Genomic DNA, 24,590 nt, shown 5'->3' with positions numbered 1-24,590 from the left:
TCGAAATAACACTAATTTCCTCACAGGTTATAATGACGTCCATACAAGTCACATAGGCCAAGTCAGTGTAAATGTTGTTGTCCATCAGGCGATGCCTCCTTTTAAGGCTGACGTCGATGTATTGGTCTTGATTAACAGCTCATCAGAGTTTTCCATGGTTGTTGTTGATTCTACTTCCCCTTTAAAAATCCTCACTTCCTCTTTCTGCAGCTTGTATCAGGTGGGGAAGTGACAGCAGCTGAAACTTGCTTTTAACTTTTTTGAACTGCTAAACACGACACAAAGAAGTACAATCAGCTTGTCTAACTGAAGTCCTCTGGAACAGGATGCCATTCAGACAGTTGTCTTGACTCTGGGGGGGGGTGGATGACAGCTCCTATAGCAAACTCTTGCACTGAACAAGCTCTGTTATGTTGGAAGGCAAGCTGCTAATTATCTGTGTCACAATATGTCACTGTCTGGTTTGTCATGGTTATTGTTGCAGTCACATAGCAGGCACAGTTAGCTAAAGAGATGTCCGTATTGTTCAGTTCATTGTTTATGAGATGAAAAGCTTTTTTTTTTACAATTTTATGCATTTACACTGTTGGGTACTAAGTTATTCAAGGTAAGTTCAAACAAGATCACCCTGTTGGCATCAATAAAAACTTTTTAAGATGAATTTTAACTCGTTATTTAATGCCGGTTAGCGTATGCTAATGTTGATGACTGATGATAGTGACAGGCCACTTGACGTCATGGCTGCTGTCATCGACAGGGCATGATGTACCTAGAGGAGCGCCGGCTGGTGCACAGGGACCTGGCCGCTCGCAACGTGCTGGTCAAGTCGCCCAACCACATCAAGATCACCGACTTCGGCCTGGCGCGTCTCCTGGACACAGACGAGAAGGAGTACAATGCGGATGGCGGCAAGGTTGGTACTCCGTGGGGGGATGATTAGCTGCCAGGTGGTCAACATAGGCTTGATACAACTCCATCCCTACACGGTCAGTCAAACATGACTGCTGATTTCACGTACTTGCCCAATTAGCAATGAAGGGGGCGCTGTTGAGCTGCAAATGCAATAAGATGTAAACTTAGACTTTCCCACAGAGTTTGTAATAAATTATGATTTAGCGGTGCCTGTAGCATAGAGAGAGTTACATTACTCGCTATACTGCTGGCGGCCTGCTGGAACGCGGACGTTCCGTCTGGTATCGAGCGGCTCCCTCTTTCTGCTCTTCACTATTTTTTTTTTTTCTCTTTTATTCGTCAGCTTCCACTTACGCTCTGATGCGTGCTCGTCTGCCCAAGAGCCGGCGCCTTCATATACTTCAGAATCTTATCACCCCCTTAAAAATCCATCAGCGGGATTAAAATACGCATTACGTATTCACCGGGGGACTGGGGCTGAATGGCTAATGAGCAAGGGGCCAGTGAGCTCCTTCGCTGCGTGGGGTCCTGATCTGAGCCAGGCTCAGCCCAAACTGCACGCAGATGCATAAATATGAAAGCTTAACTTCTCTATTGACTTTTTTTTCTTGTTTTTACTATCGCGAGCTTGAATGCAAATATTACAAACATAATTTGTTTACAAAGGCGTAGCGCTGCGTGGGTGATGATCGTTTCGCTAAACGCGCAGCATCTCTATTAGCTTCCCGTGGGTCTGCCCAGGCTCGTCTTCTCGATCCTGCCATGGGTTGCTCTCCGGTCACACTGCCTCCTCGCTCCCAGAAGTGCATCCTAAGAAACACCATTTCATGTTTTGCGATCTGCTAGTGAGATTTGTCTTTGTGCAATCTGTCCTGTACTTTTACATACAACGCTGGAAAAAATTAGGAGACCGTGCCATATATTTTTAAGAATCTGCATTGTGAAATCCTGGTTTAGTATTGGATCTACTGGCAGAAGCCTACACTGAGCAGCAGGTTGCTTCCAGGCTAAACATTTTTTTTTAATACAGCAGTACACATGAACATGGTGAAGCAGGAGACACGGGGAACGACCAAAAACCAGACAGGTAGAGGAAATAAGCAACTTTCTAATGCCAGAGATGACTGTCAACTTATCCAACGGCGCCTCATGAATCGTAGAATCAAATGACCTTCAAAATGAATGGGAAACATTGCGTGGTGTGAAGTGCACTGCTAGGACAAGTTGGTAACAGGCTTCTAGGAGCAGGACTGAAGAACCATAAAGCAAGGAAGAAGCCCTTCATTAATGAGAAGCAGAGAAGAGCCAGGTTGAAGTTCACTAAAAAATGTATATTTTAAACAGAAGCATACCCATAAATTGAGATTTTGTTGTGGTCTCCTAGTTTTTTCCAGACCTGTATATTTTTCAGCGGAAACCTTTGCAGAAAGTGACAGGGGAAGAGCTTAGGAATGCAGTACTGCATTTGCACCAGAGTAAAGGGGGGCGCTGACGAGTCTGATGGTAACAGTGAGCACAGTCAATTATTTTTATTTTATTTATCTTTTATTTTACCAGGAAGGTTCCATTGAGATACAATATCTCTTCTTCCAGGAATTATGCATGGCCTTGCTCCGCAGATAAAGATTAATTCTGCACTTGTGTTAGGATCCAGGGGATTTTGTGCAAAATGCCCTGGACTTTGCATCCTCTCAAATGCAAGGCGAGTCTGTGTCCCTAGGCTGTATTTCACACACCCCGTCTGTGTTCAGGTTCAGCCGCGGCGATTCGGCTCTGTTGTGTCATGCCGCCGTGCTCTCATCCCACAGATGCCGATAAAGTGGATGGCTCTGGAGTGCATTCACTACAGGAAGTTCACACACCAGAGCGACGTGTGGAGCTACGGTGAGCTAATCACATGACAGCAGCATGCCAATCAATACCCGCCCAGCTGGATCACCTTACCCATGATTGCTGTCAGCCATGAGGAAAAGATACAAGAATATTCAATTCTGCTTTATGATCTTTTATGCCTGTATATATTTATGCATATTATTTTGAATGTAACATGAATGTATAGCCAGTGTGATACATGCCCCTTTCGTAAAACTGACAGGGCAGTCATGGTGTTTTCTGCTTTTGCTTCCACAGGAGTGACCATCTGGGAGCTGATGACGTTCGGGGGCAGGCCCTATGACGGAATCCCCACGCGCGAGATCCCAGACCTGCTGGAGAAGGGAGAGCGGCTGCCCCAGCCGCCCATCTGCACCATTGATGTCTACATGGTCATGGTCAAATGTGAGACCACCCTCACACACATCAACATGGTCCTGGTCACATGTGACATAACCTGCCCTCGTGCAAAAATCAACATCCAATTAAGCTACTAGTTCTGAGGAACTTCTCACATCCACACAATCCTAGGCCTGCACCTTACTGAGGCCCCCAAAGGGCTGGTTGATACTTGACACTCGCATGCTTTCACTATGCAACTCATATCTCCATGCGTAGTGTACGTCAATCTGGAGGATTAACAGTTATGTCCACTAGGGGCAGTGTGAGAAATCATCTTGGTCAGCTCTTTCGTTTCTAGTCTCACTTTTGTGTGTATGAGGTTGTAGCCTGAAATGTTTTTCACTCGCTCCTTCCATGAGCTACACTCTATGGACAAAAGTATTGGGACACCAGGCCATTACGCCTACAGGAACTTTTATGACATCCCATCCTAAATCCATAGGAATCAGTATGGAGTTGGTCCCCCCTTTGCTGGTATAACAGCTGCCACTCTTCTGGGGAGGCTTCCCACAGGATTATGTAGTGTGTCTGGGGGAATTTTTGCCCATTCATCTAGAAGTGGTCAGACACCGTAATGTTGGATGCGAAGGCCTGGCTTGCAATCTCCGTTCCAGTTCATTCCATAGATGTTCAGTGGGGTTGAGGTCAGGGCTCTGTGCAGGCCAGTGAAGTTTTCCACACCAAACTCACCCAACTATTTCTTTATGGACGTTGCTTTGCGCACTGGGGCACGATCATGCTGGAACAGGAAAGGGCCACCTTCCCCAAACTGTTCCCACAAAATTGGAAGTATAGAATTGTCTAAAATGTCTTGGTTTGCTGGAGCATTAAGAGTTCCCTTCACAGGAATTACGGGGCCAAGTCCAGCCCCTGAGAAACAGCCCCATACCATTATCCCTCCTCCACCAAACTCCACCATACAGTTGGCACAATGACGGTGGTGCTGCACCACGTGTACGCCTCGCGGTAGTTCCATGCATAGGTGCACAAACAACTCATGGAATGTACACAGAATACTTTAGAACCATGAATAATGTGGCCATGATGCATAAGCAAACACGTTGCAAGTTTCGAGTATAAACCAGCCCAAAGTTACAAACATCAGTATTATATACTGCCGTCCCTAGCTGGCTGATATCAAGGAAAGGCATCCTCAGTGCAAAAGCAGGAAGCCATTCACACAGTGCATATAGCTACTGCCAGAGTGTCATTCTTAGTGTAACTTGCCATCAGTGTCCTGTAAGCTGTGTCTTCAACCTGCATGTGTGTGACTTTGCAGCTTATGTAGACAAAACGATTGGTCACCAGGAAGAACCAGCTCCAGCTCCACAGCCGATGAGAACCCAGCCCCACAAAGACTGACGCTTCTCATTCTCTCTCTCTGTCTCTCTCTCTCCCCCTGTGCACGATGCAGGTTGGATGATCGATGCAGACAGCAGGCCCAAGTTCAAGGAGCTGGCAGCTGAGTTCTGCAGAATGGCCCGTGACCCTCAGCGCTACCTTGTAATCCAGGTGAGGCTTTCTTCTTCCCAAAAAAAGTTATTTATAAACACTGGGGGCAGGGCTTGGACCTGTGAGTCTGTAAACAAGCCCTCTGGCCTCCTATCCAGGGAGACGACTGCTTGAAGCTACCCAGTCCCAATGACAGCAAGTTCTTCCAGAGCCTCCTAGATGAGGAGGAGCTTGATGACCTAATGGATGCTGAGGAGTACTTGGTCCCTCACTCCTTTGGCATGCCAGCGCCCCCTGCCTACACGCCTCGGCCTCACATTGACTCCAACCGGGTAGGTTCATGCCACCGAGAGATGTTCTGACCCAGAAAAGTCCTAGGAACATTTATTGTGGAGACTGAATTTTATCATAGTGCTGGTTCTTTACGCTCATAACCCACAGTAAATGACCTTTATAATTACAGCGTCAATGGTGTCAGTTTAAAACAGATACCCTGCCTACTGTATGATAAAAAGATACCATGGGATTGCTTATCAGTACAACCCCATGAACACCTCCGTATTTACCTCCTACACTGCTAGCGAAATACATTCTGAATCTCCCATCCCAGCATCCCGGGCCTTAAATACTGTAACTTAAACAGCACGGTACAGACGAAAAGCAAAATAAGCAGCGTCTATTTGTTGCATTCAGAAGTTGAAGCAGAGAAATCAAGGCACTAGGGATTTCGGTCTGATTTCCCTGGAGGACCGAAACTAGAACAGGCCAGTTTGGAGCGTGTGGATGCGTGTAACACTGATGAGGAAGTCAGGGTTCCCTCTCAGAGGGCAACACGCTCGTCGGCCCTGTGGAAAAACAGGGTGGGGCACTGCATTCGGGGGCGCTCTGCTTTTATTGTTGTGCAGTGTTTCATCCAAGGAGCACCTAGGACCTACAGCCCCCAAACAAGCGGATCAGTCAATCACACGGGGCGTTTCCCCAAATACTGCTCTTGTTCTTTTCCTTCCCTAAGATGCTTAGATGATAGCAAGCTTTGTGAATACGAATAAGGCACGCAAGTCCTTTGGAGGTTCATGGTGCTGGAGATGCTTTTTAGCCTGGTTCGTACAAGTACTGTATCAGAAGGAACAACTGGAGCTTACAGTCGGGATATTTACTTCATGTAATGGCAGAATAACATCCTCGTTGTTACACAGACAGAATGGCACATGGGGACCAAAGCTGCATTTGGGCACATGTGAGAAGATGGAGGTGTGGCCAACTCCAGAGGGAGAGTCACATGACTGGTTATGCTTGATGATAAGTAATTCCAGGTCCTCATTCCCTCATGATGTATTAATTGGTGTGTTGCACTTTCTTTAGCACCAGTCATCAAATAACTTGGTTTCTCTAGTCCTACGATTGGTCAATTCTGTGCTACACATTAGTAAGGTACTTGGACAGCTTTTCATTTGCTTTGGAGTGAATAAAGCAGTCTAGAGATGATAAGGTAGAGGATTACGTGATTGAGGGAAGGGAGGAAGTGTGTATAGACAACCTTGCCATCAAGGAAAACGTGACCTATGACCCCTTCACGTGTTTGTTTGTGCTGCCGAACTGTAATAATTGCGGCCTCCTGTGACTTTTCCTGATGGATACGGCAAAGTTTCTTATACTATCATTATTTACATCACCTTTGTACTGAGTTTAGTTACTCTGTTTTGCGTCGGTCCAGCTCAGTTTTGCATTACAGCAACTTCCAACTACTACAGTATGTGCTTGTAGTACCCTGAAAACTCTCACCACTGACTGCTACAGGTGGCACGGTGTAACTAGCAGTGTCGTCTTCTGGCTCCCCACAGAACCAGTTTGTGTACCACGATGGCAGCTTCGGTGCTAATGAGGCAGTGACAGCTCACGCCGGGGCGGTAGCGGCGTCTGCCACCGAGAGGCTGCCTGGGGCCCAGGGGCCCACACCGGAGGACCCGCGCTGCAATGGCACACTCCGCAAGCAGGCCTCCCCCCGGCCAGCAGAGGGCGGTGGCGTGCAGCGCTACAGTGCAGACCCCACTGTGTTCCTTGGAGAACGAGGTCCCCGAGCAGGGGGTGATGAAGATGGCTACATGACCCCAGAGCAGGATAAGACGTCCTCGGGTAGGTGGCATTAACCACAGCTCATTCTCACAAGCTGATCCCCTTCAATTAGAAAAACATACCCTTTATAATATCTGAATATAATATAGGCAGCTATCTGATGCTCTACTAATAAATTTTATTACATAGTATTTCCATTTTGGCATTATTATTATGCTTCATTTGCATTCCTAATTACTGCGTTTTTCCAGCATATTATATGCTGCTGTACTATTACTGTTTAATGGCTGAGTCATTTCTGCATGTTGAGCCCCAAAACAAGAATACCTTGATGCAGTGTCAGTAGACAAGAATCAGGCTTAAACTTAGCAGCAGAGTGCCAGGCCTGGTTGCCAGAACGAGAAAGGCTGGAAGCAATCGCAGTCTCGACGAGAGATAATCAGCGTGTGGAAAAGCTCTGTTTGAAAGTGTGCCCATAATGCTTTTTTTTTTCGACAGTGGATTACCTCAACCCAGTAGAGGAGAATCCCTTCATCGCACGGCGCAAGAATGGAGACGTCCACGCCCTTGATAACCCGGGCTACCACGGCGCCCCCGGGAGGCCGGCCAAGGTGGAAGACGAATACATTAATGAACCTCTGTACTTCAACGCCTTCAACAGTGTCGGGGAGAAAGGCAAGAACGGCGTCCCCATTCTAAAGGCCCCCACAAACATCAGCACTGCCCAGGCCATCCAATCAGGACACGCCCCTCACCCCTCCCAGCCTGGCCATCACCAAATAGGCCAGCCTAGTCACCCTGGGCAAAGCGGTAACCCTCCCCATCCAGGTTACACATTCCATCCTGCTCACCCCAGCCACTCCCTCCACCCGGGCCATGCTCCCCTCTCCAGCACTATCCTGGCTGACAAGAAGCCCAAGAAGACCTTTGACAATCCCGAGTATTGGCACCATAGCCTGCCTCCCAAGGCTAGCCTGCACAACCCTGAGTATCTGCCAGAATGCAGCACCAAGCTTTTCTACAAACAGAATGGCCGCATCCGGCCAGCAGTGGCTGAAAACCCAGAGTACCTATCCGAATTCTCCCTCAAGCCTGGTATGGTACTACCACCTCCACCCTACCGCCAGAGGAACACAGTGGTGTAGTAGGATGGGGATCAGGAGACGGTTGGCTGGCAGGTGGGGACTTGGGGATGAGAGGTGCTCAAAACCACAACTGCTTGGTTCCTGTACCAGCATCCTAACTTTCAGTTCCTCACTCCTTACGACCAGCAAACAACTGATCATTGTGCCACCGCTCAACTCTAACCTGGACCTCCCACATCCTTGTTCCAATCTCGCCAAGGCAACCTTGAGCTCTGAAAAGCTGTTGGGTTCTGTTGTCAAGTGTCAGTTCAGACTCCCTGTCCCTCATTCCTAGTATCTGGAATGGATTGGTCATGAGTGGTCAAAATGATGTGGCAGGTAAACATTTGACATGCGAGATGCTACTTCTCACTGTTTACTACAAGTTGGATGCTACGTCTGAGCCGTTGCAGGAAAATAATTTGAAAGGTTGCACAGACATGCAAGCAAACTGTAATATGGACATATGTGAACTGACAACCATGATGGTAAATTGCAAGAGTGTATTTAAGACCTTACAGATAAGTCTAAGAGGCTCCATTTTGTAACTCTAATACATTGCCAGCAGATTAAAATAAAGCACATAGACAGATTCTACAGATCCATCTATTGTACTTTTCTCTGGAATTCTGTAGTTGGGCACATGCTATTCTGTGTTGTCATTCCCTGCACAAGGGGTCCAGTTCTTTATTCTGCCTCCTGTGTCCACGAGTAACCTGGCTACTGTGTGAGAATTAATTTCCCTCATTTGTGGAAGGAAACTGGAGTTTTTTGTGTCCCATTCGATTCACATGGTTTCCAGTTCTCCTCACACAGATGTCATGGTTTATGGTCAGACTGATTCTCCACCGACTGCTCCAGGTAGCATCAAAAACCACAAAGCCCCTGGTATTTCAGGTGTGGCTGAAGGTCTTTTGACCTTGGACAGAAGGCATGGAAGACATGGACAACCCAGAACAACATATATTTGAAGGCACCAAGAATGGTCAAAGACTCAAAACTAGGTAGACTAAGAGTGCTCAGGCGCAGTGTTTCCATGCACTCAACGAGTGACTCCATCAACCTACCAAGATCTCTCTGAAAAGACTTTCATAAATGATGACAGCATTCATGTGAAGAAATGTGCTACAAAAATGACAGCAGGATCAATGCATCACTGAAAAACAATGCTGCATAACCTCAGTCAAGAAGATCCTACAAGCATTGATGCATTAATATTTCCAAAGGTGGTTCCTACAGTTTCACTCATAGACCCATTCAATCATATCATTGACTTACAAAATGAAAGGAGTTTCATATTATATATGAAAGTCACATCAAAGAACCACAGGACAAAGCAAATCCGCAAAGGGAGAAACCTCCAGCAATCCTCTGCACAAGGTCACCATGCCATAAGGACACTATGGCAATGAAAGCTGGGCTTGCAGGTTTGTGAATATGGGAGCCCTGGTCCTCAGTTAGATGTGTGTTTGAAGGCACCAAGGCGCTGAAAGGTTAATAGTTGGTTGTGGACTTCAGGAGCAAGGAGTTGGTCCCTGATGTAGTGTGAGCTCTAGGCTTTGGTGCACCATTTGTGTAAAGAGGCAGATGGGTCTGTCCGGGACTCCACTGCTGTAGCCAGATATGGGAAGGAATCATAGGCAGGCTGTAGGATCACTGGATGAAGGATATTAAGTTTTACCACGTTCCATCTGCACCTCTCTTCCTTGCCTGTCTGGTAGCTCTAACAAGAACACAAAATAGTGCCAAAACACCCAGAGAGGTCTTTTGAATGAGTTTGTTTTAGGAGGATGCTGCACTAATTTAAAACACAGATATTGCACCATGTCTCTGAATGGTCAACAGGACCCCAGAAGACCACTGCCGAATGTCAAGCTTATTGCTAAGGGAGACTAAAACCTTTCACGTCAAACTGTTAATTTGATTGGGCAGCATTTCACTGACTGCTTCATTGTCATTTTTATCTGAAGGGCAACTTTATTTACGATTCATTTACTTACTTAACAGTCAATTTTGCCATGCATATGCTTGTTTTGTAAGGTATGTATATGTGAGCAGACCATTCATTTTAGCGCCATATCAAGAAAATTGCACTAGAAGAGAGTTTGTGCTGTACTCTATCTGCTGGGAGCTGTGAATGAAATCAAAGAGGTTGTGGTTCCACAAAGTCATGTCAGATGTGCCAAATGCTGATATGTTTATTTTTCAAGTTTGTATAAGAATTTCTATCTGCTAGAGTCCTAGCTATGCTACAAGTGTGTGAATGAATTGTATTAAGTAAAGGCCGGTAAAGGTCATCACACGTTTTGGACGTATGACATGACCTCTGGCCTCATCAGATTTGTTTCAAGCTTGCTAAGGGATCCCCTATCCCTGGAAATCATGCCCTGATTTGAACACAAGGGATGAAAAGGCTTTCTTTTCACCAACTAAGACAGGAATATAATCCGTGAATCAGATTGTTGAAAGCAATGAATGATTCTGATTGTACCTGCTCATAAGGCAGATTATTCTGCCCTAAGAATTTGTATTGCATATTAATTTCACTTACATAGTTATTCATGCTTTCACAGGTGGACTTTGTGTATGATGGTCGTATCTATGTTTCCTCTTTGGGGTCTTTTATTATATCCCCATTCACCACACAGACAAGAAGCTGCTTACTTTAATGCATTTATTCTGACAAATACTTAAGAACAGACATGTCTCTACCTTTCCGATGAGGAGTTACTCTCCAAACCTGGACGGTAGCAGATAGATGCCTGGTGTTCAACTGCCAATGCCATTTATGCCCTCAGCCCAATAACCAGCTTGCATCAACATACCTTCATGATTCTCGATGCCCTCCATGGCTAAAAGAATCCCGATCTTGTTGATATTTTTAGCACAGATGGACAATTGCCAGGAAGTAGATGACCACGCTGTCACGAAACGGCTGCAGTGTTGTGCTACGTGGCCACCGGACACTGTTTCAGACATGAACATGAGTACTACTGTTCTTTTTTTAAGGTGTTTCTAAAAACCTATGTAGCAAACACTGGGACTGAGTTACTCGAAACGAAGAAGCAGCTAACTGAGGAACAACTTCAGCGGCGGAAGGTGTGAGGAACCCGGTACCTAACAGACAGGGAGAACGCGCGAATGGAAATCAGCCACGGTCTTACGGACAAAAGCAACAAACGGAGAACTTCCTCCAGATTCCTCAGTGTTTTGTGTTTGATCTTTTTGTACTTTTGAAGTTCTAGCAACACCATTCATACATCATCTGCATACTTATCATCAGTTTCTTTTTTTTTATCGCTGTTGCTTTAATAATTATAATAGATATTGTTGTGTTACTTTGTTATACTGCCAATTATCGCTTTCATTCCGGGGATCTATAAGTTTTGCTGGTGTTCTTTTCTCCTGCAGCACATTATTATTACCTGTTACTTATTATATTCGACTTAATATCGAACAAGAGGGCTTTCTTGACTCCCAAGAAAGTTCAAAACACTCATTTTATGTTAGCATAAAGCCACCCCCCCATTGGGGATACAGAACACTAAAGGAGATTATGAAAGGACACACTTGCCCCCAGCAACACACATTTTCTATAAGGTTGCTTTAAGAAAAATGTTCCTATCTTCCTATGATTTAAGGACAACAGAATCTGATAAGGTAATAACTTAATTGATCCCAGGGGCAATAGATAACAGCTGATATTTTAGTGTTACAAGTAATTATCCTCGAAGTATTGAAATGTGGCAACATGATCTCTCTTACCATAAGTATTTAATGACCATTTAACTAACCCAGTGTTTGTGTAGCTTATCTTACAGCGTGACTTAAAAGGAATAGTACAAGATATCTGGACAAGTACAGATAGGTGTTAATTATTGAATAGTAATGGGGCAAAACTAATGTTAAAGTATTTTTGATGGCTGAGTGTAAGACATTAATTATCTCTTTACTGGGTTATTAGCAATCTGTTCATTTTGTATTGACACCCTAAAGGCTGGTATTAGGCAAGTGCTACTGTAAGTGTTCACACAACGTGCCCCAAAGACACTTTAAATAAACATATTAGCGGATTAGAAAATAAATAAATGGGAAACATGATGTGTTTCATGTGAAACACGTTCTTTTAAATTAAAACGACACCATTTTTAGTTTAATAAACGGCTGAACAGAAAGGAGAGGCTATTAATTATCTCATTCAGTGCTTGTAACTCCTTGGAAGGGAACGTAAACATTACATTTTGTTTTTAATTTTTTTAAAGAAATTCTGAAAAGTGCACCGATGTCGCGGCTTAACACCAGCTGGAGCAAAATGTTTTTCCTAGACGTCTGTAAATTTCTAAGGCATAATTAAAACAGAACTTGAATACTAAGAAGTACTAAATATTTAATCGCTTACTTGGATAAGGCTGAATTTCGGGAGGGGGGTGGCAGGGGGGGGGGTTGTTACCAAAGTCACAAGATTAATGTGGTTAGCTCGCAAAAATATTTTTATTTTAGTGTTCATGTATAGGCATTATAAATTATTAATGTACAGGAAAAATAAATACTGTTTGAAGGCCTTAATACAACATCATGACATTTTAGTCCACTGTACTCATATTTACATTTTTATTCCATTTTCTTACTTCATTTTATTACAACATTTTAATTTCAATTTTGACTTCATTTGACGGAACACATCTTGATATTTTTATTGCCATATAATAGAAACGCCAATTACACTGATTTTAACTGTATTATACATACTCACCAAGTACTCACCAAGTATACCATGATTGCTGGAAGTATAGCAGAATCATTTCGAAATTGTGAATAGCTATTTGCAGACATTACAGACATTTATCACACTGACAAATTTGGAGGAAGGTTTTTTTTTTTCCAACAGGAATCTGGAAAGGTTGTTCCTCAAGACTTACTACTGTATGTTCACTGAGAAAATGTGAATAGTATTTTTATAGAGGGATGAAGAATCGGCCATGTGTATTTGTTAATAATGGGGAATGTTTCTTTGGGATTTGTATATTTGTTTTTTTATTATTATTGTTGTTATTCTCACCATGAGATGAGTTTACGTTTTACGTTAAACACAGTTGTCTACCGGTGGCCTGATTTTGTTTCTGTATATATCTGTAATCTGGAACTGTGAGTTTTGATTTGATGAATTCATGACTTGTAGCCCCGCCCCCCCCCGTCATTCAAAGTCACTCCCCCTGTGCCTCTCTACTTAGCTTCGTGACCTTTGTGTTTTATTCAGTCTCTGCTCACATAGTAGGATCTGGTTTCAGAGTCTGGTGTACGTACCTTCCTCTTCTGCTCATTTACACTTTTGTAAGTAATGGAGCTCTGCAGAGACTCTGAGGAGAACTTCACTGGACGCTGAGGAGTGACCCCCCCCCCCCCCACCCACCCACATGTCCAGAACAAGCAGACAGTACACACCAGTGTTGTCAACCCCATTTCCACACTGCGTTGGGGTCGAGGAGGGAGGACACGGCTGAAGAGCTGTTCCAGATTTCCACGTACGACTCATTCATTCTTCCCGGGAAGCTTTTATCCCGGTCCGTGTTCCTCTGCTCCCTTGTTCATAAAAATCATGTTTAGTTTAGTACAGAATGGTCATCGCCTGTTGTACACTCATTCACACTGTTCGCTCACTGACAGTAACTGTAAAAATGATCTGATGGTGGCAACACTGGTGTTGACTTTTCCTTCCACCTTCCAAGGCTTTATCACCCTCCAGGCTACTGCATTTAAAATACAGCCCTTCGTTTTTGTTACACGAATCTGTCAAAACTATATTTTTAATTTAATATAAATAAAGATCAATACAGTATGGTACGATGTGTGTGTCCAGTCTTTGGGGCACGGTTGTAAGTCACTGTAAGCAGTGGCACAGCAAGAGATAGGTGAGCCTATGATCTGCGGTGACCTTCTGAGCGAGATGGGCTTCAAGCTTCCCCTGCAGCTGCTGTCTGATTCCTGCACCCTACACGCCACAGAGTGTGTCTTCGATTTGGAGACCTTCCAACACGAACCGGGCAGTCAGTCCTTCCCAGGAGGCCCCCAGTCCCAATAATTTGTTTACGGAATCCTTAATTCAGCTTCTTGCTTTCCGAATCATTATGTAAAATTCAGGCCATACCCATGAAATGTTCCTCAACAGCAGGGCGGCGCTGCAGTTAAAGATGTGACCTTGTGATACAAACATTGCCGTGCTGCTTCATGGAAGACTCTACTTTGTGGGCCTTAAGCAACATCCTTTATCTGAATTGCTCATGCAAACATTCATTCATTCAGTGATAAATGATAAATGCTTTATTTGCCATTTGCACAAGCACATGTAAAGGTACTTGGAAATGCTTCTCTTCGCAAACCCCATTGTGTGCTCCTTAGCTGGGGGGTCACGGCGCAGGGTCAGCCAACGCGCATCGCCCCTGGAGCTGGGGGGTTAAGGAATATCTAGCTGTAAAAACACGACGTGAACCTACAACACAAATGACCCAAAGTATATTTTGGCAAGTGCTCCAGTGCAGCATCCAGCTGTAAATACACCGGTAAGTTTCTATAAACAAGCCTCAATCGAGTACATATTTAATCATGGAATATCTCTATCTGTACGTATCACTTTTATAAAGTCAGTATTAGGAGCATACCATGTAAAGTTGTTTTTATGACCTGGATTATCTTTCTCTGCTGGTACAATAAGATAAATTTAACAATAACACACAGCTACCTGCAAATGAGTATCGTCTTTTCCAGTGTTTCCTGACCCGGTCCCTGCCGAAGACAGTCCAGGTGTCTGCTCCCTCCCTGCACTAGGTAGCAAAAATATGTCTGGGAGCTGGGAGGCAGCAAAATTGTGGACTGTCTGGGTCCCGGAGGACCGGGTTGGGAAACACTGGCCTATTCACGTCAGCTAGAAGCCATTGAAATGCCAGTGATTATGCTGGGATGCAAGGCCAGTTTTTTATTTCGCGGAAAAGCGAAGATACAACAGGATGAAAGGGTCATGCTGTGTGTTCTTGCTCAAGTACAGGATATGAATCTAGTATCTGTGCTGCTTGCAGTGGAGTTATGACTTTGCACTTCGCAAAGGTGTCTAATAAGCTGGAGCCAGTTTCCACAAATACCCTTTATTAAAGGGTTAGCATTACATTTCCTGGCAGTCGGTGGGGAAACACGACAATCTACTCATCAGCGTTACCGGTTACAGGCAATCTATCAGCCGTCTGCCAGAGTGTAATCTCTCTGACCGAATTGCATTGGCAGGAATATCGTTTAAAAGGTAACAACATGATTACCATGAAATTGGCTGCTATCATTACCACAGGTCATATTTCTCCAGTCAGTTTCCTTCAAGTCTTCGATTTACTGCATGGCAGGTGGCAACAGTGGCTTTCTAGTGACAGAATGGGCCTCTCCTTCCATGATGGAGCATCTGGCCCAGTCATTTTAGTGGGCAAACATGCAGACGTATATATAATGATCACTATTCCATCAAGGGAATGGGAGGAACAAACATGGAAGAATGTAACGGGAGTGCCGCCCCGACGGGAGGCACATAGCGATGTCCACATTGCCACAGATCAAAATCAGGCAGGCATGACTAAAGGTTATATCGTAAATCATTAGTACTCAGTATGGAGTCTCAGTGGAAGCCCAGACTAGCTACCTAAATTGGCTCCTTGACAGCTGTATACTTGTGATTGTGTCATCGGGCTCACTTCTACATGGCTTTGAACAAAAATAAATAAATAAACGTAAATGTAGCGCATTGACGGTAGGTACACGATGACACATGACAGGGCAATTAAAATGTGGAGACAAACATAAAAAGGCATTGCAAGATAATAATTAAAAATGCTATGCAGTGCACTACACATAAAGTTTGTAGACCTACAAAGGAATCACCAAGGATTTCCATCAAAGCCTCTGTCGACAGTGTCCCCGTCCCCTTATTAGTTACAATGCAAAACCGCTGGCGCTAAATGAAGCATCCTTAACTGCTACCAGAGATTATACTGGCAAATTTATTTTTATGCTTTTGTCCCGGGTATATTTAAAACTAACATACAATCGCTATACATTACTATGCCACTTGTTAGAACAGTAGTTAAAATAGTACTTTAAAAAATCTTTAATACTTGAATTGAGTTAACTTCTCAACGCACCTCTCAAAATGCTGCTGTAAAACGGGGACCTTGAGACAAAACTCTTCATGCACCCAATTTCCTAACAATACAAGACACCCCTTCTGGTTGTCTCTCGGCGCCAAATGACCGGGCCCCACGCCCGGGTTGGTAGACGGTGTAGTGTGAGTTCATGATTACACTCTTGCTATACAGTAGTTGGTATAATGCACTAATTGGTTCCAACTGTTCCATTTATCCAGTACAACCAATACAAACGATGGGTTTCCACGGAATAAACTGAAATTAGAGATCCCTAAATGATGTTCTGCCCTCCATGTTGAATTTGTCCATAAAGGTTGGATCAATTGAGTACTAAAGGATAGATAGTAAGAATTCTTTAAAAAATAAATATGCGTTATGCTTACTGTTATATGACATGCCCATTCGTGTTTGATTGTATCCAAAAGCTCATTATTTTAAAAGTGCTTTGTACCTGCTCTTTTCCCCACGACCCTGAACAGGATAAGTGGTTAGATGATTGATTTTTGTTTGTTTGTTATAGCTGGGTATTTTGTTTTTATTCAAGATGTTCAGATATGTTTATGTACTTAGCCATTATGCCACGGTCGCTCCTGCAAATTCGGATTTTCGAGTTCTGCACATCGAACATTTCTGTCTTTTTAAAGTAATTCTGCATCCAGAACATACAGATTTGTCACTTTCTGTGTGTCGTCTCCCTCTAAACTTTCCTGCTTCTATAGACATGCTTGGGGAAAATTATTGAAAAATAACCATCCGACGCAAATAGCAGTTATATAGGTGGCTTTGCCTTTGATGGATTTTTCTGCTTTGTGTTTCTCGGCTATGGATCATAAATAATAAACATTTTTTTTATGTTGCAAAACATATTTGACATGTTGTGTACTTGGCAACGTACTTCACCAGTTAATGAAACAAGGAGATGTTAACTTTTTCTAACGCAGGCCTACTTGTTTAATAAGGAAATAAAGTTGGTGTTAATATTCCTTCTGAGTCTTACATGAATGTCAAAGTGGCTGGAAAGGTATGCTTCAATACCTTAGTTAGTATTATTACTCAAAGAAGGGTTATGGTTGAACACTTAAATGAGTGCAATTATCCGGCTCCCTCAGTCTCTTACAATAGACACATAAAGCGCACAAAGCCACAATGACAGCTTTTTGTCGCTGACAATGCTCAGGTAATTGCGGTCTGTCACATTTCAGGAGTCTATTCTTGACGGGTCAACTCGCAAAACAACGTGCGGATCTCAGTGCAATAATTTATCTCCAAATGCTTTGTCCAAATTACCTCATGTAATTCGTCTTAGAAAGATTATGGTATATTGTTAAGCTCTGAAACTGTGCCTGGAGAACATAGGGGATTGCGTAATTTAAAAAGAGGTTGAGACATTATTTTCATTTTCCTTTTTCCTTACTGTGTAACTATATGAACCTAATAGTCTATTGAATGGGGTGTATGGGATATTAAAAACTTCCTTTATACACAACGAATACACACCAGCTAAACTCTATGTTAAAAGGAGACGGGTTAAGCTGGAATCTACTCTTGTATGAATGAAACGTAAATCATGTAAACTTTCCTACATTTATATTTTTTTAATGTTGCTGGCCAGAATTTTATTGTTACACTGTTATACTATACAATTAAGGTGGCTCTTAGGTTAGCTATCCATCTTTTTGTTGTTTTTTTTTTTTTATGAAACCACTTACAGTACAGTATGGTCCTTAGCACACTTCAGGAGTCATGGGATATTAGGGCAGGGCATTTGTCCCCAGGACACCAGCCTATCAGCAGGGCAGACACGCTCACAGATCTCTGCACTGGGGGCAAGTTACAGAGTGAACACCACGAGAGAGCCGGATTATTTGGAAGAAATCATGCAAACAGTCAGGATATAAACCTACCGGTATGAGGCAACCACACTACATCTCTTTACCTTTCACTCTTATAAATTCAAGACTAGGCCTATTCAGAGATGGTGGCAGCAGAATACGAACAGGAGGGCAGCTGAAATGTACAGAGAGGGCACTGACTTTACCCAAAGAATTATGCTTGCTGTGCACAGCTTTACGATTGATTAACAAGTGTATCATTACACCACATACTAACAGATCAACAAAACCCAGATCGTATAATAGCACTCTGAGCTTGATTTTAACAGAGCCAACAACATTTACCAACATAAAGCGAATGAGTGCTTTAAGCAACAACCAAAAGCTAGATAAACTAAGCTAGCTACCTTCATGAAATACTGTGTGTGACGACTGCGTGCGTTGAGCGGGGAAGCAGGCAAGAGAGCCGTGAATGCGATCAAAAACGGGGTTTATTCACGGTTGACAAGACGACAGGGGAGCACACAGCAAATTCACGTCAATGACAGACCTGGGGAAACAGACTTGAATGCGGACTAAATACACAAGACAAGCAGAAAATAACAGGCAACTGGTGATCACAATCAGGGTAGCACACTTAGGCAATGAGGGGGCGTGGCACGCACGAGGATCGTACGAGCAGGTCATGACACTGTGGAAAAGTTTCCTAGGAGTTGACACAACAAAACCCAACAAGCTTAGGGCTACACTGAAAAAAAATGCACTGGGGTTACTTTAAAAATTAAGGCAACGTTTTGCATGTATTTATAAGTAAGTTCAGCTCAAGTAAATTTCAAGAAAACTGAATGAAAGACTATTTGTTCACATTTGTATCCCAATGCAGTTCGCGCACATACAAACACCCACAGTATGCCAACTTAACCTTAAGTGGTTTCTATCTGATATTTTGAGTCGGTCTTACCAAATGATTAAATCATTTAAATTTTTACCGTTGTTCTGGAGAAGCACAAAAAGTTGGGGCCTGTATCACAAAGCTGGATTTTTGGATTGGACGTAACTGGATTTAAGGTATCCAAGGTAGTTTAAATCAACTTCGTTCACACACATTTAGTATAGACTACCTTAAATCCAACAAGTTATCTTGCTAACCCCAAAAAAACCCAGCTTCATGATACAGGCCCCTGCTCAAGAGACATTCATCTTCAGTTGTATGGAAATATTTTGGATTTGATACTGCTATGGAGAAATGGACCACATGCAGCTCCAACAAGCCAGGGTTTTATTAACAAAACACAAAGGGAGAAACAGTAAGGTAGGGAGCAATACCGGGAAAAACGATACCAAAGGTAGGAAGGAACACAGAAAGCTATAATAACTAACACAGGGTAACTACATCAAAGAATCATGCAGCCACAATGAACCACTGATGAACAGAACAAGAGCAGGCACTTAAATACAGTACTAAGAAGACACTGTGCAGGACAGGTCAGAACCATAACCAAATCAACCAATCACTAAGGACTCAGGGCAACAAAGAATAGGTGGTGTATATTACAATTAACAGGCACTAGACAACAGGAAACATTAAGAAACACTGAGGGCTATCTACACAAGGAGAGACTAGAAACACAAGTAAAATAGAATATAAGGCACGGACAGGGTAACAATAAACAAGAACCCAAGAGCAAAGATACATATTAACCAGAAACTGGGGGAGAAAATAAAAGCAAAATACTAAACAAAGGTGAGACTGGCTTCAGGCTATCAGTGAACGCATGAAAGAAGGGAAGTCTACCTGTAAGCTAGACCCTCAGCCCACCTGCCCACACAGCAGCCTGGGAAAGTAGAAGGTAACACCAAATGATGGCCAGTGGACACTGCTGGCCAAAGAGGGAAGAGACACACGGGACAGAGTCAGACCGGCACCGACCCGGACAGATACGTATGATAGTGAGCAAAAGAAAGTCACCTGTCAGCAGAACTCATGGCAACAGCAGCAACTTGTCTGACAGACTTTATTGGTCGATTTGGTTTGGGCAAACTCATTTTTTGCTTTATAAATATCAGAATATTTTTTGCAAAAAAAAATCACATCATGATATAAATGCAAACTGAACATTGCCTCACTTAACGTTATATTTTGATGCTACATACTGTAGATACAAAATGATGCCAAATTTAACATGCAGTGGAAAGTCTTGTACTGTAGCAATTTGAACTGCTACTGCAGCAGAAGTGTTCCAGAAGCATGTCAGATAGCGCAAGCAAATCACAAGGTTTCCTTCACTTGGCCATTTAAAAAAATAGTTGGCTTTTCTCAGTTTTTGCTGGCTATTAACCATACTCATGATTATTCTTTAACTCTATACATGTACATAACTTTTATTTCAGTGTTTAGCATTTTTTTATGTTGCATATACTCTTCTAAACATTTTAAGTAAAGCAGGCATATTTAACTTTATAGTAGTAGTCTATAGTAAAAACTGGGTTTTTTGAGTAACAAGTTGTCTGGCCACAAGTGTTTTTTTTTTTAAGTGTATGCTACGTTAGTTAGCTCACATTTATCCAGACAACCAATCGTGAATGTGACTTTGGTTTTTTAACAAATTATGCTGAGCTGAATTATGTATCAGTATTTTTAAGTGAAAATAAATTAAATTAAAAAATAAAAATAGACCTTAATCTTCACTGAGGGGGTGTAGTAGTCCATAGGGGTGTGGGGGGTATGCCCCCCCACTGTGACACCGGGCCGGGGCCTATGAATGTGTTCATTTATTCCAGGAGTTACATAGTTGTGTTTAGCAGGGTTGCCAGCTGCCACGCATCTGGCACGACGCTCACACTTCCACTCTCACGTGTATGTAGGAAATCTTATGGCAAATCTATGTTATTCCATCGTAAACCTAAAAATAGCTACATCTAAAGCACTGGGGTAGTTTGCCAACGTAAAAAAAAAACTGTTATATGCATGTAAATGCATGAGCAAACTTGTCTCGCATTGAAAATCTCAGCCAGCCAGCTGACCAAAGTTGGCAAGCCTGCGTTTAGCCTGTTGTAAGATATTACAGTATGCACTCTTACCGTTCTGGGTGGTTCATTCGGCCATAAAGCTTTTTCTTTCCCCTTTGGTAAGGAGGGCTGCGTAGTGAGCTTGCTGACTTGGGGGGGGGGGGGGGGTCATTGCTACACTGGGAAATGCACTCATCAGTCAACTTCCAGGTGCTCTTTTTGTTTCTTGGTTTTAATCCTTACATCCACTTCACTGGACCACCCTGCGCTTTATGCAAACTTGGTGTGTGTTTTGGCTTGAAATCGCTCCTGGAGTGGGAGTGGATCTTGAATGTGCTTTTGAATGCACTAAAATAATATCCAAGCTGCAAACGATCTCAAGCATTTTCTTTTCTGCATTACCCGGGATGAACAAAATGAAAATGCGAACGTCGTACTGTTTTCCCTGTAGAATTGGAACTATAGAGTAAATAGGTGCAAAACGACTGCGTTAATTGTGCGCTCGCTGCTTTGCAGTCACCTGCAAGGTCGACTCCATCTTCAGGTGGCTTTTTTAGCGACAATTGGCAATCAAGAATGAACTGAAACGAAACAACTGTGAAAATGAGTGAATGTGCGCTCAGCCGTTTGTGCAGATAATTGCGGTCATTTGACTTTTTTGTTCTAAGAGGAGAAGAGCTGGGGGGAATTTCATAATGGTGATTTCCAGTGAGTGTCCATCTGCTGATTCGATGCCAATGGTATTATAACATACATATGTTTCACGTGATTAGGGGGCCGTGAAAAGGACTTTGAAATTAGTGGCGGTTTGGCATTTTCTTTTGGCCTGCAGGATGTGCACACTTTAGTTAAGGACAGTTAACTTTTTAAAAATGATGTACTTCCCCATGTAGTGCATTTATTGCGAAAGACTAAAAAATGAAGCAGAAACGTTAATTGCCTTTTCTTCATGCAAAAGGCCTTTAAGTGTATGAGTTGCATTTACAAAAGTGCTGGTTTCTTGCCAGTGGTTCTGTTTGTAGGAGTATCTGACTGAAGAGGACTTGCAACACATCTGAAAAACAAGCCTTTCAGACCCGGTTATTTAAGATAATCCGCAGACTTTGTAGTGAAAGGTTTAATGTGGGGTGCCTGTGCTCCTATCTTATGGGCAGTGATACGATTAGTGTGTGGAGTTTGGTAGAAGAAAATAGTACCCACATTAAACATCGCACTACAAAGTCTGTGGATTATCTTCAATTACCAGGTCATGATTTCTGATAAGAGACATTGTTGTTGAATTTTTCAAATATATATTTCTGGCACTTTAAACACCACAGAAAGAATGCTATTCACTCCCATTATATTGAAATGCCATTCACCCCCATTATATTCGAATGCCATTCACCCCCATTATATTTGAATGCCATTCACCCCCATTATATTCGAATGCCATTCACTCCCATTATATTCGAATGCCATTCACCCCTATTATATTTGAATGCCATTCACCCCCATTATATTGGAATGCAATTCACTCCCATTAAATTCGAATGCCATTCACTCCCATTATATTCGAATGTCATGCACTCCTTTTAACATTTGCACAAGTTGGTTGTCTTGAGCACAACTGCCTGTTTAGTAACTCGAGTTTTATCACTATGACAACATATTACCCTGTATAACCCCATGAAAATTAAACCGAAAAAAAACACAAATCACATGAACTATGGCTGGACACAAAACCCATCGTTGCAATCATTCAAACGGAAGGCATGGGCTAGTGATAGTATCTAATACAGCCTCAGGCCCAGCGATTATAGACAGTACTGTATGTTTACTTTTTAAAATATCAGAATTTCTTGTTTTTAAATTAGTCTCATTTCCTTTAACCTACTCTCGTAGCCAGATGAGCTCTGTTAAAATAGTTTTCAAAGTTTTCGTTTTTGTAGTAGAAAGTTTTGGTATTTTAATATGATTGTTTCTGACTTAAGTAAGGATTGGATATGTCTTGTTATAATAAATTTCTGTAATAGTACCATAATACTGTTTTTTTTTCTTTCTTTTTACTGATTATTCACATTTTTTCCAGTTGAAGTGTTACTATTTCATTTGAAATAAAATTTATATGCCCTAAGAAACAAAGCAAATTAATTTTAAATGATTATTGCTATTCTAACACTTCCAAATAAATAAAATGAATCCAAGCTCCATGAGACACGCCGCTTCAAAATGAACTTTCCTCTCATCCTGGAGCCTAATTGTTTTAATGCGGGATTTATTTGTTCCGTTAAGACGCCAAATCGAGCAAGAAAGCTATTACTGCACCATGATGTGTTTTCAACAGAGGGAGGGGTTTATTTCTTACAGGGGAAAATAGAAATTGAAATATTGAAAGCAAATACTATGAAAAGAGCCTTAAGGCAGCAACATTGATTCGCAGAAATTACCCAGAACTGTTTATTGAAATTATGAATTGACAAAATAATTTTCAAATGTTTTGTTATACAAGATAAACCAAGGACTCTACAAACACCTATTCTCTTTCTTGCCAATAGTTACACTGTGGAAACAATTGCCCGCTCAGACAAGGACATGGGATGGCAGACAGACCAATAGAGATGCTGTCCTGTCATACTGTCAGTTGTACCACCACACCTTCCACTCGCTATAGCTGAGCTCTTTTAATGTAACACCAAAGATGGAAAAAAAGCAGAGCAGGGTGTTTAAACTTGTCTTACCCTCAGCGTGTTTAAAACTGAACCCAGATCTTTGACTTAGGGCACTCAAGGTTTACCCCATGTCATTTGTACAGTCTGTTTAAATTATACCCAACGTCTTGGGATATGTATTCAATGTTCCCTCCGTCCCTGAGCTCACTCTGCTGAAAAGGAAACTAGCACAGACCAGCACAGCTGGTTACCAGCATGACCAGCATAGTGTATGCTAGCTATACCAGCATATGTTGTGCTTTGGTGCTGGTGGACCAGTATCATTGGTGAAATATTGCTGGCAGACCAGCTTCATATGTAAGTAGACCAGCTACATCAGAACCACACCAGGATTAAGCAGCACAGACCATCAAGGAAATCATACTGGTCTAGGCTGTTTTTCTTTTTAGAAAGCCAGTGTGTTTCCAAGAGTGCCAGCAACAGGGGTCCCACTTCAGAACCGTAGCAGCAATTTCCATCCATCCATCCATTTTCTGTAACCACTTGTCCCATTCAGGGTTGTGGGTCCAAAGCCTGTCCCACAATCTACAGGCCCAAGGCAATGAACAACCCAGGATGGGGCGCCAACCCATTACAGGGCACACACACACAGCAGCAATTTCCACCAAGTTTATTTAATCGCTGATCTCTGGAAGGCATTTGATTTCAGCGGTATATCCCTAGTGTAAATTATTTAAAGATAAGATCAAAGTTTGGTGTGTGCTGGAGGTGTGCGCTATGTATGAATTGAAGGGATCTATTTGAGAGAAGTGTAGCTCTGTGATGTGATGCTTTCAAGTTTAAAAACTGCACAAACATTTTAACTTTAAACTTGAGTTTCATGTCACTCATGAGATGTTAGGCGGGGGGGGGGGAATGGTACATGTGGGAATTAAAACATGACTAGCGTGTGGTTGTGGGAGGTTTGCTGGGTGTCGTCGCGGCATTGCATCCCCTGGCTCCATGTGCAGTGTTTGCATGCTCTCTCTCTCTCTCTCTCTCTCTCTCTCCCTCTCCCTCTCCCTCTCCCTCTCTCTCTCTCTCCCC

At 42.8% G+C, this 24,590-nt stretch overlaps 1 protein-coding gene across 1 annotated transcript in view; it reads left to right on the top strand.

The window, feature by feature from the left end:
* Positions 1-13,676, top strand: part of LOC111852228 (receptor tyrosine-protein kinase erbB-4-like) — a 229,173-nt gene extending 215,497 nt beyond the window's left edge. The window contains exons 21-27 of the mRNA XM_072700352.1: positions 758-913; positions 2,721-2,796; positions 3,043-3,189; positions 4,601-4,698; positions 4,797-4,970; positions 6,480-6,771; positions 7,210-13,676. Of these exons, the coding sequence (XP_072556453.1) occupies positions 758-913; positions 2,721-2,796; positions 3,043-3,189; positions 4,601-4,698; positions 4,797-4,970; positions 6,480-6,771; positions 7,210-7,856 (1,590 nt within the window). The 3' untranslated portion in view covers positions 7,857-13,676. The remainder of the gene's footprint in view (positions 1-757; positions 914-2,720; positions 2,797-3,042; positions 3,190-4,600; positions 4,699-4,796; positions 4,971-6,479; positions 6,772-7,209) is intronic.
* Positions 13,677-24,590: the final 10,914 nt, after the last annotated feature.

This window comes from Paramormyrops kingsleyae, chromosome 16, assembly GCF_048594095.1.
Source record: "Paramormyrops kingsleyae isolate MSU_618 chromosome 16, PKINGS_0.4, whole genome shotgun sequence".
Classification (NCBI taxonomy): domain Eukaryota; kingdom Metazoa; phylum Chordata; class Actinopteri; order Osteoglossiformes; family Mormyridae; genus Paramormyrops; species Paramormyrops kingsleyae.
This window is presented reverse-complemented; position numbering and strand designations above follow the sequence as displayed.